Source organism: Tamandua tetradactyla, chromosome 1, assembly GCF_023851605.1.
Source record: "Tamandua tetradactyla isolate mTamTet1 chromosome 1, mTamTet1.pri, whole genome shotgun sequence".
In the NCBI taxonomy this organism is placed as follows: domain Eukaryota; kingdom Metazoa; phylum Chordata; class Mammalia; order Pilosa; family Myrmecophagidae; genus Tamandua; species Tamandua tetradactyla.
In genome coordinates, this window is record NC_135327.1 from 101,566,620 (window position 1) to 101,578,957 (window position 12,338).

Genomic DNA, 12,338 nt, shown 5'->3' on the forward strand with positions numbered 1-12,338 from the left:
AGTTGCAGTCCTATTTCCCCTTGATAGTCAGGATCAATCATTCCAGACAGTACAGTAATCCCCTTTTGTGCCTGTTGATTCAGTGGCATGAGAAGAACAAAGTGGCCAGGTGGCTGTCTTAACTTCCAGTTCAGTGGAATCTTTGTTGTGTTTCCTGCTGGAAACACTCCTCCTTTTGGAACTAAGACCTGTAGCCAGCAGAGCTTAAGGTTTCAGGGACAGAAAGCAAAAATTTTCCTAGTGGATCACTAGGGGTGATACTGAGTGGTTCCACTCCCATTTCCACCCCTTGATTCCTGGACCCATGATTCCTGGCTATGAGAAACAGCTCCATACAGTGGATGTGATTCAGAGCATACACAGCCTCCTGGAGAAAATTGCTCCAGTCCTACTAGATATTGCCACCTAGTTGGCACCATAAATGGGTCTTCAAAAGGCCATTCCACTATTCTATTAACCAAGCTGCCTCTGGTTGATGAGGAACTTGATAAGACCAGAAAATTCCATGAGCATGTGCCCATTCCTGCACTTCATTTGCTGTGAAGTGGGTTCCTTGATCAAAAGCAATGCTGTATATAGAATACTATAACAATGGATAAGGCATTCCATAAGTCCATGGGTGGTAGTTTTTGTGAAAGCGTTGTACACAGGGAATGCAAACCCATATCTCGAATATGTGTGTATTCCAGTTAGAACAAATTGCTGCCCCTTCTGTGATGGAAGTGGTTCAATGTAATCAACCTGCCATCAGGTAGCAGACTGATCACCTTGGGGAATGGTGCCATTTCTGGGACTGAGTGTGGGTCTCTGCTGCTGACAGATTGGGCACTCAGCAGTGGCCATAGCCAGGTCGGCCTTGGTGAGTGGAAGTCCATGTTGCTGAGCCCATGTATAACCTCTATTCCTACCACCATGCCCACTTTGTTCATGAGTCCATTGGGCAGTGGCAGGAGGGGCTGAGAAACCACAGGATTGGTCATTTTATCCACTTGATTATTAAAACCTTCCTCTGCTGAAGTTACCCTCTGGTGAGCACTTACATGGGACACAAATATCTTCAAGTCCTTTGCCTACTCAGAAAGATCTATCCATATACCTCTTCCCTATACATCTTTGTCACCAGTTTTCCAGTTATGCTCCTTCCAAGTCCCTGACCTTCCTGTCAAACCATAAGCAAGCCATGAGTCAGTATACAAATGCGCCTCTGGCCAGTTCTCCTTCTAAGCAAAATGAACAACCAGGTGTACTGCTCAATGCTCACCCACTGGGAGGATTTCTCCTCACAATTGACCTTCAGGGACATCCCACAAAAGGGTTGTAGTGTTACAGCTGTCCACTTCCAGGTGGCCCCTGCATATTGTAAACCAGACCTGTGTTTTCTCTTCCTCAGTCAACTGGCTGTAAGAAACTCCCTAAGAGGCCATAGCTCTGGTCTGGGAAATAGAAGGTATTGTGGCAGGAGTGGGGGCCATGAGCATTTGGGCCACTTCCTCATGTAACTTGTGCCTTCAGGACCTGCTCAAGCCTTATCTCTAATACCCCATTTTCATTTTATGATGGAGTGCTGCTGTGCATGCCCAACTTTATGGCTAGTGGATCAGACAACACCCAGCTTATGACAGGCAACTCAGGTCTCATGGTAACTTGGTGGCCCATGGTTAAATGTTCAGTCTCTACTAAGGCCCAATTTGCAAGCTAAAAGTTGTTTCTCAAAAGGAGAGCAATTATCTGTAGTAGATGGTAAGGCTTTGCTCCAAAATCCTAAGGGTCTATGTTGTAATTCTCCCTTAGTGGCCTGCCAAAGGCTCCAGACAGCATCCCTATATGACACTGACACTTCCAGCACCATTGGATCTGTTGGATCATATGGTCAAAGTGGCAGAACAGCTTGCACAGCAGCCTGGACCTATTGCAGGGCATCCTCTTGTTCCAATCCCCACTCAAAACTAGCAGCTTTTCTGGCCACTCAATAAATGGGCTAGAGTAGTGCACCCAAATGAGGAATATGCTGTCTCCAAAATCCAAAGAAGCCGACTAGGCATTGTTCCTCTTTTTTGGTTGTAGGAGGGGCCATATGCAACAGCTTATTTTTCACCTTAGAAGGGATATCTTAACATACCTCACACTCTGGATGCCTACAAATTCCACTGAGGTAGAGGGCCCCTATATTTTTGTTGGATTTATCTCCCATCCCGACACCCAAATGCCTTACCAGTAACTCTAGAGTAGTTGCTACTTCTTGCTCACTAGGTTCAATCAGCATGATATCATCAATATAATGGACCAGTGTGGTGTCTTGTGGGAGGGAGAAACAATCAAGGTCCCTGCAGACAAGGTTGTGACATAGGGCTGGAGAGTTGATATATCCTTGAGGCAGAACAGTGAAGGTATACTGCTCACCTTGCCAGCTGAATGCAAACAGTTTCTGGTGGTCCTTACTAACGGCTATTGAGAAAAAAGCATTTGCCAGATCCATAACTGCACACCAGGTACCAGGGGATGTATTGATTTGCTCAAACAAAATACCACATCTGGAACAGGAGCTGCAATTGGAGTCACCATCTGCTTAAGTTTACAGTAATCCACTGTCATCCTCCAAGTCCATTGCTTTCTGCACAGGCCAAATAGGAGAATTGAAAGGAGATGTGGTAGGAATCACTAACCCTGCATTCTTCAAGTCCTTAAGAGTGGCACTAATCTCTGCAGTCCCTCCAGGAATACAGTATTGCTTCTGATTCACTATTTTGCTAGGTAGGGGTAATTCTAGAGACTTCCACTTGGCCTTTTCTATAATAATAGCCCTCACTCCACGAGTCAGAGAACCAAGGTGGGAATTCTGCTAGTTGCTGAGTATGTCGATTCCAGTTATGTATTCTGGAACTGGGGAAATGACCATAGAATGGGTCCGAGGACCCACTGGACCTACTATGAGATGGACCTGAGCTAAAACTCCATCAATCACTTTACTCTGATTAGTGAACCAGAGTGACATTTTGGGTCTCCTGGAATTGTCACTTCTGAGCTTTTGCGTCCAATAATCTCTGAAATATCTGATCATTTCCTTTTCCTCATGTGCAGTCATCCTAGTAAAAGACCATAGGTCTTCTTGGGGAAGGCTGGGAGGAAGATTAAAAGTGTAAATTTTGGGCAGTGTAAAAGGGTCGGGGGTATCCAGCCCTCCCTTCATTGGAGGGGCTCTGTGTCTGGAAACTGTCTCAAGTCTGGAAATTGATTAAAGGACCTTAACTCTCTGTTTTTTGTAATTGAAGTTAGACTTCTGTTCATTTGATCTAGAATTCTGCTTATATAGCTCAAACAAGAATTTAGTAGACTGCCAATCTATTTTACTTCTAGGTACCCCATGATCTACTATCTAATGCCACAAGTTTCTGTATGTCAGATTATTTTGTCTGCTGCTTTGAGTCTGCTGTCCATTATAGTGGCCACGCCCACCTTGTCAATGGTGATTAACTGTTGCCACATGGCTTCTGCCAACTCATCCACATTGTGTTTAAGGATTCCAGCTCAGTGAGAGCAGTTCCCACAGTAATATCTGACCTACAGAGAAGGGCAAATGCAGAGTTCTTCAGGGATGATGGAGCTAGTTTCAGAAATTTATTTCTCAAGCTTCTGGCAAAAGATAAGTTCTCTGGACATTCCTGGAGGATGTGAGCAGACTTTCCATGATAAATCCATTTTAACATTCCATACTCTCTAAGCCTCTGGATCCCCTCATTTATATTATACCAGGACAGTTCTGGCATTTCTGACCTCAGGTAATGTTGGCCACCTTTTGATCCATGTTTCAGCCAACCATCCAAACTAACTGTTAATGCCCTTTCTAATCCCTCGAACTACAACACTGAATGCAGAATCTCTGCTTAGTGGGCCCATAATAATAAATTCATCTTGATCCAACTTTATAGTCTCTCCATTATTATCCTACACCCTTAATATCCATTCTTACACATATTCCCCTGATTTTTGTCCATATAGATTGGAAAACTCATGCAGTTCTTTTGGGGTAAAGCATACCTCCTTATGGGTCACACTTTATACCTCACCTTTCAGGGCCTATTGGGACTTTAGTCTAGTTATAGATCTTACAGAAAAAAGGGGTGGGGGGGTAGGTCATGAAAAAAAATGAAGGGTCTTTCAAGCCAATTACCTCAGGGCATTCCATTGCACATTCTTCTGGTGAAACAGAATTTGTTGCTCCAGACAGAGGAGTGTGGGCTCTTTCCCCAGGAAAGGTGATTATAAGGTTAGCAGACAATGAAGGGTTAATCTCCTTAGGGAGCAATTAGTTGGCAGACTCCTCTGGACAAACTGGAGGCCAAGAAGCTGTTTCCTCAAGGCAGGCTGGAGGTCAGAAAGTTCTTACCTCAGGACAATCCATTGCAGATTTATCTAGCAAAGACTCAGCAGATTCCAGAGATCCCATCTTCCATCACCATCTTTATTAAGCCATACATCATCATCTCACATTTCAGGATCTCATTCTTTTCCAATCAAAGCCCTTCCTTTAACAGCAGACATCTGCAAGGTTGAGATTTTAGTTTATGTTGTAAATCTGCTACTCGCACAGTGAGGTTGTTCTAGTTTGCTAGCTGCTGGAATGCAGTATACCAGAAATGGAATGGCTTTTAAAAAGGGGATTTAATAAGTTGCTAATTTACAGTTCTAAGGCCAAGAAAATGTCCCAATTAAAGCAAGGCTATAAAAATGTTCAATCTAAGGCATCAGGGAAAGATACCTTGGTTCAAGAAGGCTGATGAAGATCAGGGTTCCTCTCTCAACTGGAAAGGCACGTGGTGAACATGGAAACATCCAGCAGCTTTTTCTCCAGGCTTCTTGCTTCATGAAGCTCTCCTGGGAGTGTATTCCATCTTCATCTCCAAAGAGTTCTGGTTGAATGGGCACTGGCTCTCATCATTCTAAAAAAGGGACTTCCTCCAAAGCGCTTCCTCTTTAAAAGGATTCCAGTTGTGCCAGTTTGAATCTGTGGAGGAAAAAAACAGAAAAGCCACAACCTTTCATCTTCATTCAGTATTGCTGGGTGGGAGTATTTTGATTGTTTCCATGGAGATGTGACTCCACCCATTGAAGGTAGAGTTGCTTACTGGAATCCTTTAAAAGAGTAAACATTTTGGAGAGAGTCCCTTTCAGGTAGGGCCACAAGAAAGCCAGCAGATGCCACCATGTTAGCCATGTGCCCTTCCAGCTAAGAGAGAAACATTGAACTTCACTGGCCTTCTTGAATGAAGGTATCTTTCTATAGATGCCTTAAATTGGACATTTCTATAAACTTGCTTTAATTGGGACATTTTCTCGGCCTTAGAACTGTAAACTAGCAACTTATTAAATCCCGTTTTTTAAAAGCCATTCTGTTTCTGGTACATTGCATTCCGGCAGCTAGCAAACTAGAACATCAGTAACTAATCAAGACCCACATGGAATGGGTGGAGTCACATCTCCCTCTGTTCAAAAGGTAACTCCCCCAATTGGGCAAGTCACATCTCTGTGGAGATCATCTAATCAGATTTCCAACATACAGTGCTCAATAGGGATTAAAAGAAACTGTGGCTCCCACAAGATTGATTAGGATTAAAACATGACTTTCCTAAAATACATAAATCCTTTTAAACAGGCACACAGAGGCTTTGTGTCTGGTTTTCAGGGATCTCAAGTCTGTGACCACAGGAAATAAGGTTTTTTCTCAGGGCACACATGGAAACTTTTACGTTATTCATATGGCACTTAAGGTGCAAATTTGAAGCCTTCAGCTCACGTTTTCCTTCATCACTATATCCAGCGTATCTAACAACAGCCAGCCAACATCAGTATACCTCTTAATTCCACAAAACACGGTAAAGGTGTCAAAAGCATTCTCACCCAGAGACTTTTCTCATATAAGCATACAGTTAGCAGAATCGAAGGTGATATTTTGAGTATCTTTTCTACCAGCTCTCCCCATGGACTGTGAGTGCCATCTTGATTTTTGGAAACAGAGTCATTAGTGCCTCTGAGGCTAGTCAGAGTAGAAAACCATTTGCAAAAACCCGTTTTTAAGATTCTGTTACTCAAGAACCACCCCCAGTACCAAGCTGTGTTACGGTTCTTTAGAATAACAGAACCAACAGGAGAGATCTGTAAATGTGAGATTTATATAGGTGTCTCATGCCACCGTGGGAATGGAAGAGTCTAAAATCCACAGGGCAGGCTGTGGACTTGGTGACCCTGATGAAGGGTCTGGACGAACACCACACGAGAAGCTCACTGGCTAAAGAAGCACTGAAAGAGTCTCTCTTCTTCCTTAAAAACCTTTTAAGGAAGGCTTTTCGATTATCTCCCTGTGGGAGACATGCCTTAGTTGAGCTTAGATGTAATCAGCTACAAATGCTGTCGACTGACTGATGATTTAATTAACCAGCCTTCTGGTTTATTAACCAGCCACGAAATATCCTTGCTGCAATGGTCAAGCCAGTGCTTGCCTTACCTGATAACTGGAAATAATCACTTGACCAAGTTGACACACAGAACCTAACCATTACACTGACCTTTACCCCCTAGATGCTGGTAGCACCTCCCAATTGTGACAACCAAAAATGTCTTCAGACACTGCCAAAGTTCCCTGGGGGATGAAATTACCCCTGGTCGTGATCTGCTGCTTTAAAACTTGCCATTGTGTTATATTTGGGCAGATTCAACTAATAAAATATGTTAGTTTGCTTTGGGTCATAAAAAAATTTCTCAGCCTCTTCTTTGAATTACTGTTGATTTTGTCTCCACGTATCCCTGAAGCTGAAAAAAATGTATAGAATACATATGAATATGCTGGCCAAAGTATCAAGTAATAAAAATAGACTGTCCATGAAGGCCTTTTCAATGTAATGGGATTGTGAACGTGAATGGGCTTAAAATATATAATTATAGTCCTATCGTTGGCTTCTCCCTAGTAATTACTAGGGCTTTCAATTTATTATTTGGTTTATGACTTTCTAAATAATATATTTTTAAAAACGGATCCATAAAATGGTTCAGGCATTGTGGAAAAGAGTTAGACAGTTCCTCAGAAAGTTACCATAGCATATAGCAGCCCCACTTCTAGATATATACCTAAAAGAACTAAAAGCCGGGACTCAGCCAGATATTTGCACGCTAGTGATCATAGCGGCATTATTCACAATAGCCCAAGGTGAAAACAACCCAAGTGTCCATCAGCCTGTGAATAAAGAAGCAAAGTATGGTCAATTCATGCACTGGAATATTATTTGTTATAAAAAAAGGGACGAAGTTTTGATACACACAATGACATGGATGAACCTTGAAGACATGTTGTATGAAGTAAGCCACATCCAAAAGTACGAATACTGTATGATTTCACCTACATGAAATACAGAGAATATTCAAATTCATAGAGTCAGAAGAGTAGATTACAGTTTACTACAGTAATGCAGGATGTGGGGCATTACAGCTTCATGGGTATGGAATTTCTGTTTTGCGTGATGAAAAAGCTTTCGTAATAAATGGTGGTGATGGTAGCACAACATTGTGAATATAATTAGTACCACTGAATGGTATACTTGAAAGTAGGTAATAAGAGAAATTCTGAATTATATGTATGTTACCACAATAAAAAATTCAAAACAAAACGAAAAAGCAATCCATGCCTTTTTGTTTGTTTGTTTCCAACAGTGGACCAGCATCTATACTTTCAAGATACCTATGTTTTCTATCAGTTTTCATCTGATGAATGTAGTTACCTGTACTGTGAATTTGAAAGAGAAGAAGAATGGCAAAATGGTGTCAAACTCTTGCTGCAACTTGTGCCTCTCATTCCCTCTAGAGCTGGCATCTGTGAACCGTAAGTAGATCTCGCTTTCTTTGATTGTTACATTATTCTCACTTAGAGAACATTTGTGTGTGCCAGGGACTGTGCTCTGTCCTTTATGATCCACGGTCTTGTTTTAGAAGTATTTGTAAATAGAAAATTAAGATACCCCCATGCCAGGAAAATATGTGTAACAAATAAGGTATCGGTGGCTGGGAGAGTTCAGATAGAGTCGAGAGGCTACTCTGGAGGTCACTCTTGAGCAAGCTTCAGTTAGACATTGCTACCTATCGTAGCTTGCCAAACCCCAACCAAAACCATTCCTGCCAATCCTAAAGAATATCTACAGCATTATGTAAGATTCTACAAAAATTTTTTTTCAGAAAAAAACTGGATTATTTTTCAGAAACCTACAACCTCCAGATGGGTCCCTGGACGAGATAAGACCTGAAACGTAGAGGGGCCAGCCCTTCCTGACCATCAGCTGGTTCCATCCCCCTACCCCATATTATCAACAGCCCCCTCCAACATGAAAATGTTAGAATGGGCATAGCCCAAATACCCCTAAAGAGTGAGAGAAAGATCAAAGGTAATGGTGGAGTTATACAGAGAAGGTCGGGTTTAACAAATGAGTATGAGTGCTGAATTGATATTTCTGTTGGTCTCCAGTGTCTTGAAGCATCTAGAAGAAAAAACAAAAAATTATGGAACTGTAGCCCATACCAAACTTTAAAATCTGTTCTATAACTACTTGTTAAAATGTACTTGGAAATTTATTGCTTTTTTGTATATATGTCATATTTTACAATTTTAAGAAAAAGGTTAAAAAAAAAGTTTGTTTGTTTTTTAATTGAAATAAGATACCCCCATGCCACCAGTAAAGGAATGAATCTTTCAGTGAGAGCCTGGTCGTGGGGAGTGGAGTCTGCTAACTTTTTCCGAATTCTGAGGGTTCTTAGGAGGGGGACCCCTTATCCTCTGTCATCGAGATGATTTACATTATTTCATGCCAGGGAAGCCTGCCTCTCCTAGTTGTCTTTGCAAAATCTAGCAGACTTTTGTCTTGTATGGCTGATTTTTTTATAAGACAAATTTAATAAAGGATTCCCAAAACGTGGACAAAAAAAAAAAGATAGTTATGCTATTCCCATTTTCCAGATACAAGAACAGTAAAATAGATTGCTGAAAATTAAACACAGCTAATACATGGCTGAACTGGGATTCAAATCTCAGAAGCCTGTGCCCACCACCTGCATCATGCTGCTTCTGATTTATCATCACTTTATGAGTAGATGATCTAAAATAGGAATAAACATATGATTTGGCTCCTTTGGACTAAAATAATAACTCACATCTTATCCAATACCCTAGTCGTGACTTTCATTTCATAAGAAAAAGCTCAACAGACATTTTTGAAAATGATATAGGAGCAACATTTGGCAAATTAAAACACTTGAATCATTATCACATGAAGATCCTGGATCACCATATGAATAAAATAAATTAATTAGGCAAGATTTGGAAACAGGATTTGAGTCATGATATGGCAACTCTGGCATGCCTTTCTTTATCCATGGCAATAATGACAAGCTTATTTCAGTACTGAAGTGCAGGCTGCATTTTCAGTTAATAATTTTCTTGATATATAAAATCTTCAGTTTTTGGGATACTTTCACAGCCTGTTGACTTTTTCAGTTTTGTGAGACTAGCAGGACAAGTGGTATTGGCCTCTTCTCATAGGTAAGAAAGTAGAATGCTGTAACCATACCAAAGATAAGTTACTCTTCATAGCTTAAAATAGCAATTAATACTGAATAATTAAGACAGACTATTTTTGGGAAAAGAATCTAAGTGTCATCATATTAATGAGGCACAATGCTAACAGAAAGATTGATTGTGGAGGATGTATATTATGACAGGCACTGTGTTAATGCTTAATATTCATTGCTACATCTTCAGATGAATTCTTAAGACGGAAACTATTATTATCCCTATTTGTAAGTAAGAAAACTGAGGCATGGAGGTCAGGTAATTGCCCCCAGTTCGCGCAGGTGGTGAGCGGACTGTTAGAGTTTGAATCATGTCTTTCTGGCTCTAACACCTATGCTGGTAACACCTGCGAGACTGTGTCCCCAGAAGTTTTAGGGGTCATTCTGCCTTCCCCTTCTGAGAAGTTATGAACAGAAACTCTGAAAACGTTACACTGTGCTCTGAGATGGTAATGGATTTTCCTCCACGCCACTGCTGTACCCCCACTGTCTATAGAGGGCTTTGCAATGGTAAAGCAATGTGTCACTCAATTAGTCTGAGGGATGGAAATGTTCTTTATGGTGATACGCTTTTAATATAGGTCAGAATATCCTGGCAAAAAACAAGGAACGTTTCAATAAACGTTGACAAGCTTTTTGAGAAAAAGTGGCATGCTCATAAACTAGGAGTGGCCGTTGCTTGCTCTGACTCGGTGGAACTGACACCTCTCTCTGATCGCTTTCCTGTCCTGCACCCAGGACCAAGTGGCATGTGCAATCCCACGGGCATACCCAGATTAACAGAGGCGTACAGGCAGCTGAAATAAACTTGCAAGCATTGCTCATGATTTTACTCCACCCCCTGCTCCCCCACTCAGAAAGCAAATCAGAATACCAGCAAGTGATCTTGTTATAGGGATAGCCCTAAGTCCACTCCGATTCTAAAAATAAAAATATTCTTTAAACTTGGGTTGTAATATTTATTCCAGGTTACTTGCAGTCTTTTGCCACACTGGTCATCATGAACTCAAATGCCATGGCTCTGCAGCTGAGAATCGCTATAGCATGCCATGTTTATCAGCAGATTTGTTCCATCCAGGCAAACCTGTATATGTGGGAGGGCTTGCTGACTCCTATGTAAAAGTTTTCACTGAGGAGCTATGGACCTCTCTGGCCCATATCATAAGTTCTAAATATGAAAAGATAAATTCAAACTTCAAATCTCTCTGGAGAGAAAGAAGACTTCTTTTCCCCCCCTACACTGAAGTTGTAAGCCAACTTCCTAGCTATGGTAGAATAGGTTTGGTCAAACTCTGGAAAGCCAAGCTGTAGATCATGTGGCCAGAGAAGAGATGTCCAGGGGTGTTATATTTTACTTGTGCCATCACACTTGTTCCTGATGTCCAATATCTGTGACTCCACTGTATCTCCTGCTCTAATCTGACTTCATTCCATCTAGCTCTCATCTTCCACCCCTGTACTCCATGCCAGTGAAATGGGCGTGCTTTCCCCTGCTTTTTTTAACTTGTCTATTGTAATTTTACCATCCCGCAAGAGGGAACCTGAGTCCTATCTTGAACACAAAACGTTCATGATGTCTGCAATCCACACTGATTTTGCTTTTGGTAACTTCTCTTGATGTCTGTAACAGAAAAATTTGTATGCTTCTACATCATTTTTAGTCCCGTGCTGCTGTACTCTTAACCGTCCTACTGAAATGCCTTCTGAAGTCCTCATGATTCATTAACCAACATTGCCCGTTCACGAGGTGAAAACACGATCCTGTGGTTCTTTTAATAGCCTTTTTTTTAATATCAGGAGGAAGCTAAGATTTGCCTATGGTTTGCCAATACAGTTCCACATTAAGTCCCTCTAATTTGCTATCTTCTCTCTAATCTCTTTAAAATGAGGAGAGGAAAGTACTTAATGTCTTTATGTAAATAAAATTCTGCTCTGAAAAAATGCATTGTAAAAATACTAAGAAAAAAGTAAAGATTTTTTTCTCATTTAAAAAAGGTCTAAAGCAGGAAGGGAAAATAAAGCTGCTTTGTTTTCCTCTTTATTTTCTGTATCTTCTGTACAGATAATATGACAGGTGTGAGTGCATCAATTGTCCAGGGTACTATTTCTGGGGCAAAAAACAAAACAAAACAAAACCAGTCATCATATCTCATTCAGACTAAAAGCCAAATCAAGTCATCCAGAATGTCCTTTTCCTGACTTTTCTTTTTTAGAGGAGTAGGAGGAGCAGTGAGGAATGATGAAGCCACAGGAGAATGCCGCTAATAATTCCTTTAGAACTTGTAAGGTAGTTCCCTCCAACACTAACTCGTTTGAAAATTTAGGCTGTGAAGAACTATTTCAATTCCACTGCCAGTAAGGTGGGTCCCAGTGTGCCTAGGTGGCGGTGGAAAGCACTCCGAGTAGAGCAAGTCTAAGAACAACTCAATACATAAAACTAAATTCTATCAATTACACGGCAGTTAACATTTATATTGTTCCTTTTCTTTTTTTCTTCTTTGGCGTGGACAGGCACCGGGAATTGAACCCAGGTCTCCAGCATGGCAGGCAAACACTCTGTCTGCTGAGCCACCCTGGCCCACCCTATGCTGTTCTTTAAAAAGATGTAGTGGGTTGCTAAAATTTAACTAACTCATGCCACACTCAGATATGAAGAAAAATGCAGCTTCTTTGTTTTTCTCTAAGGGATCTGTTATCTACAGGAGCCTCCAACCTGCTGTGTAGCCAGAAAAAGG

General features: G+C 41.2%; 1 protein-coding gene across 2 annotated transcripts in view; it reads left to right on the forward strand.

Moving 5' to 3' along the window:
• The window catches only part of RAPGEF5 (Rap guanine nucleotide exchange factor 5), a 221,612-nt gene that overhangs the window by 43,281 nt on the left and 165,993 nt on the right, over positions 1–12,338 (forward strand). For both annotated transcript variants that reach the window (XM_077122137.1, XM_077122145.1), the window contains one exon: positions 7,699–7,867. In XM_077122137.1, the coding sequence (XP_076978252.1) occupies positions 7,699–7,867 (169 nt within the window). The remainder of the gene's footprint in view (positions 1–7,698; positions 7,868–12,338) is intronic.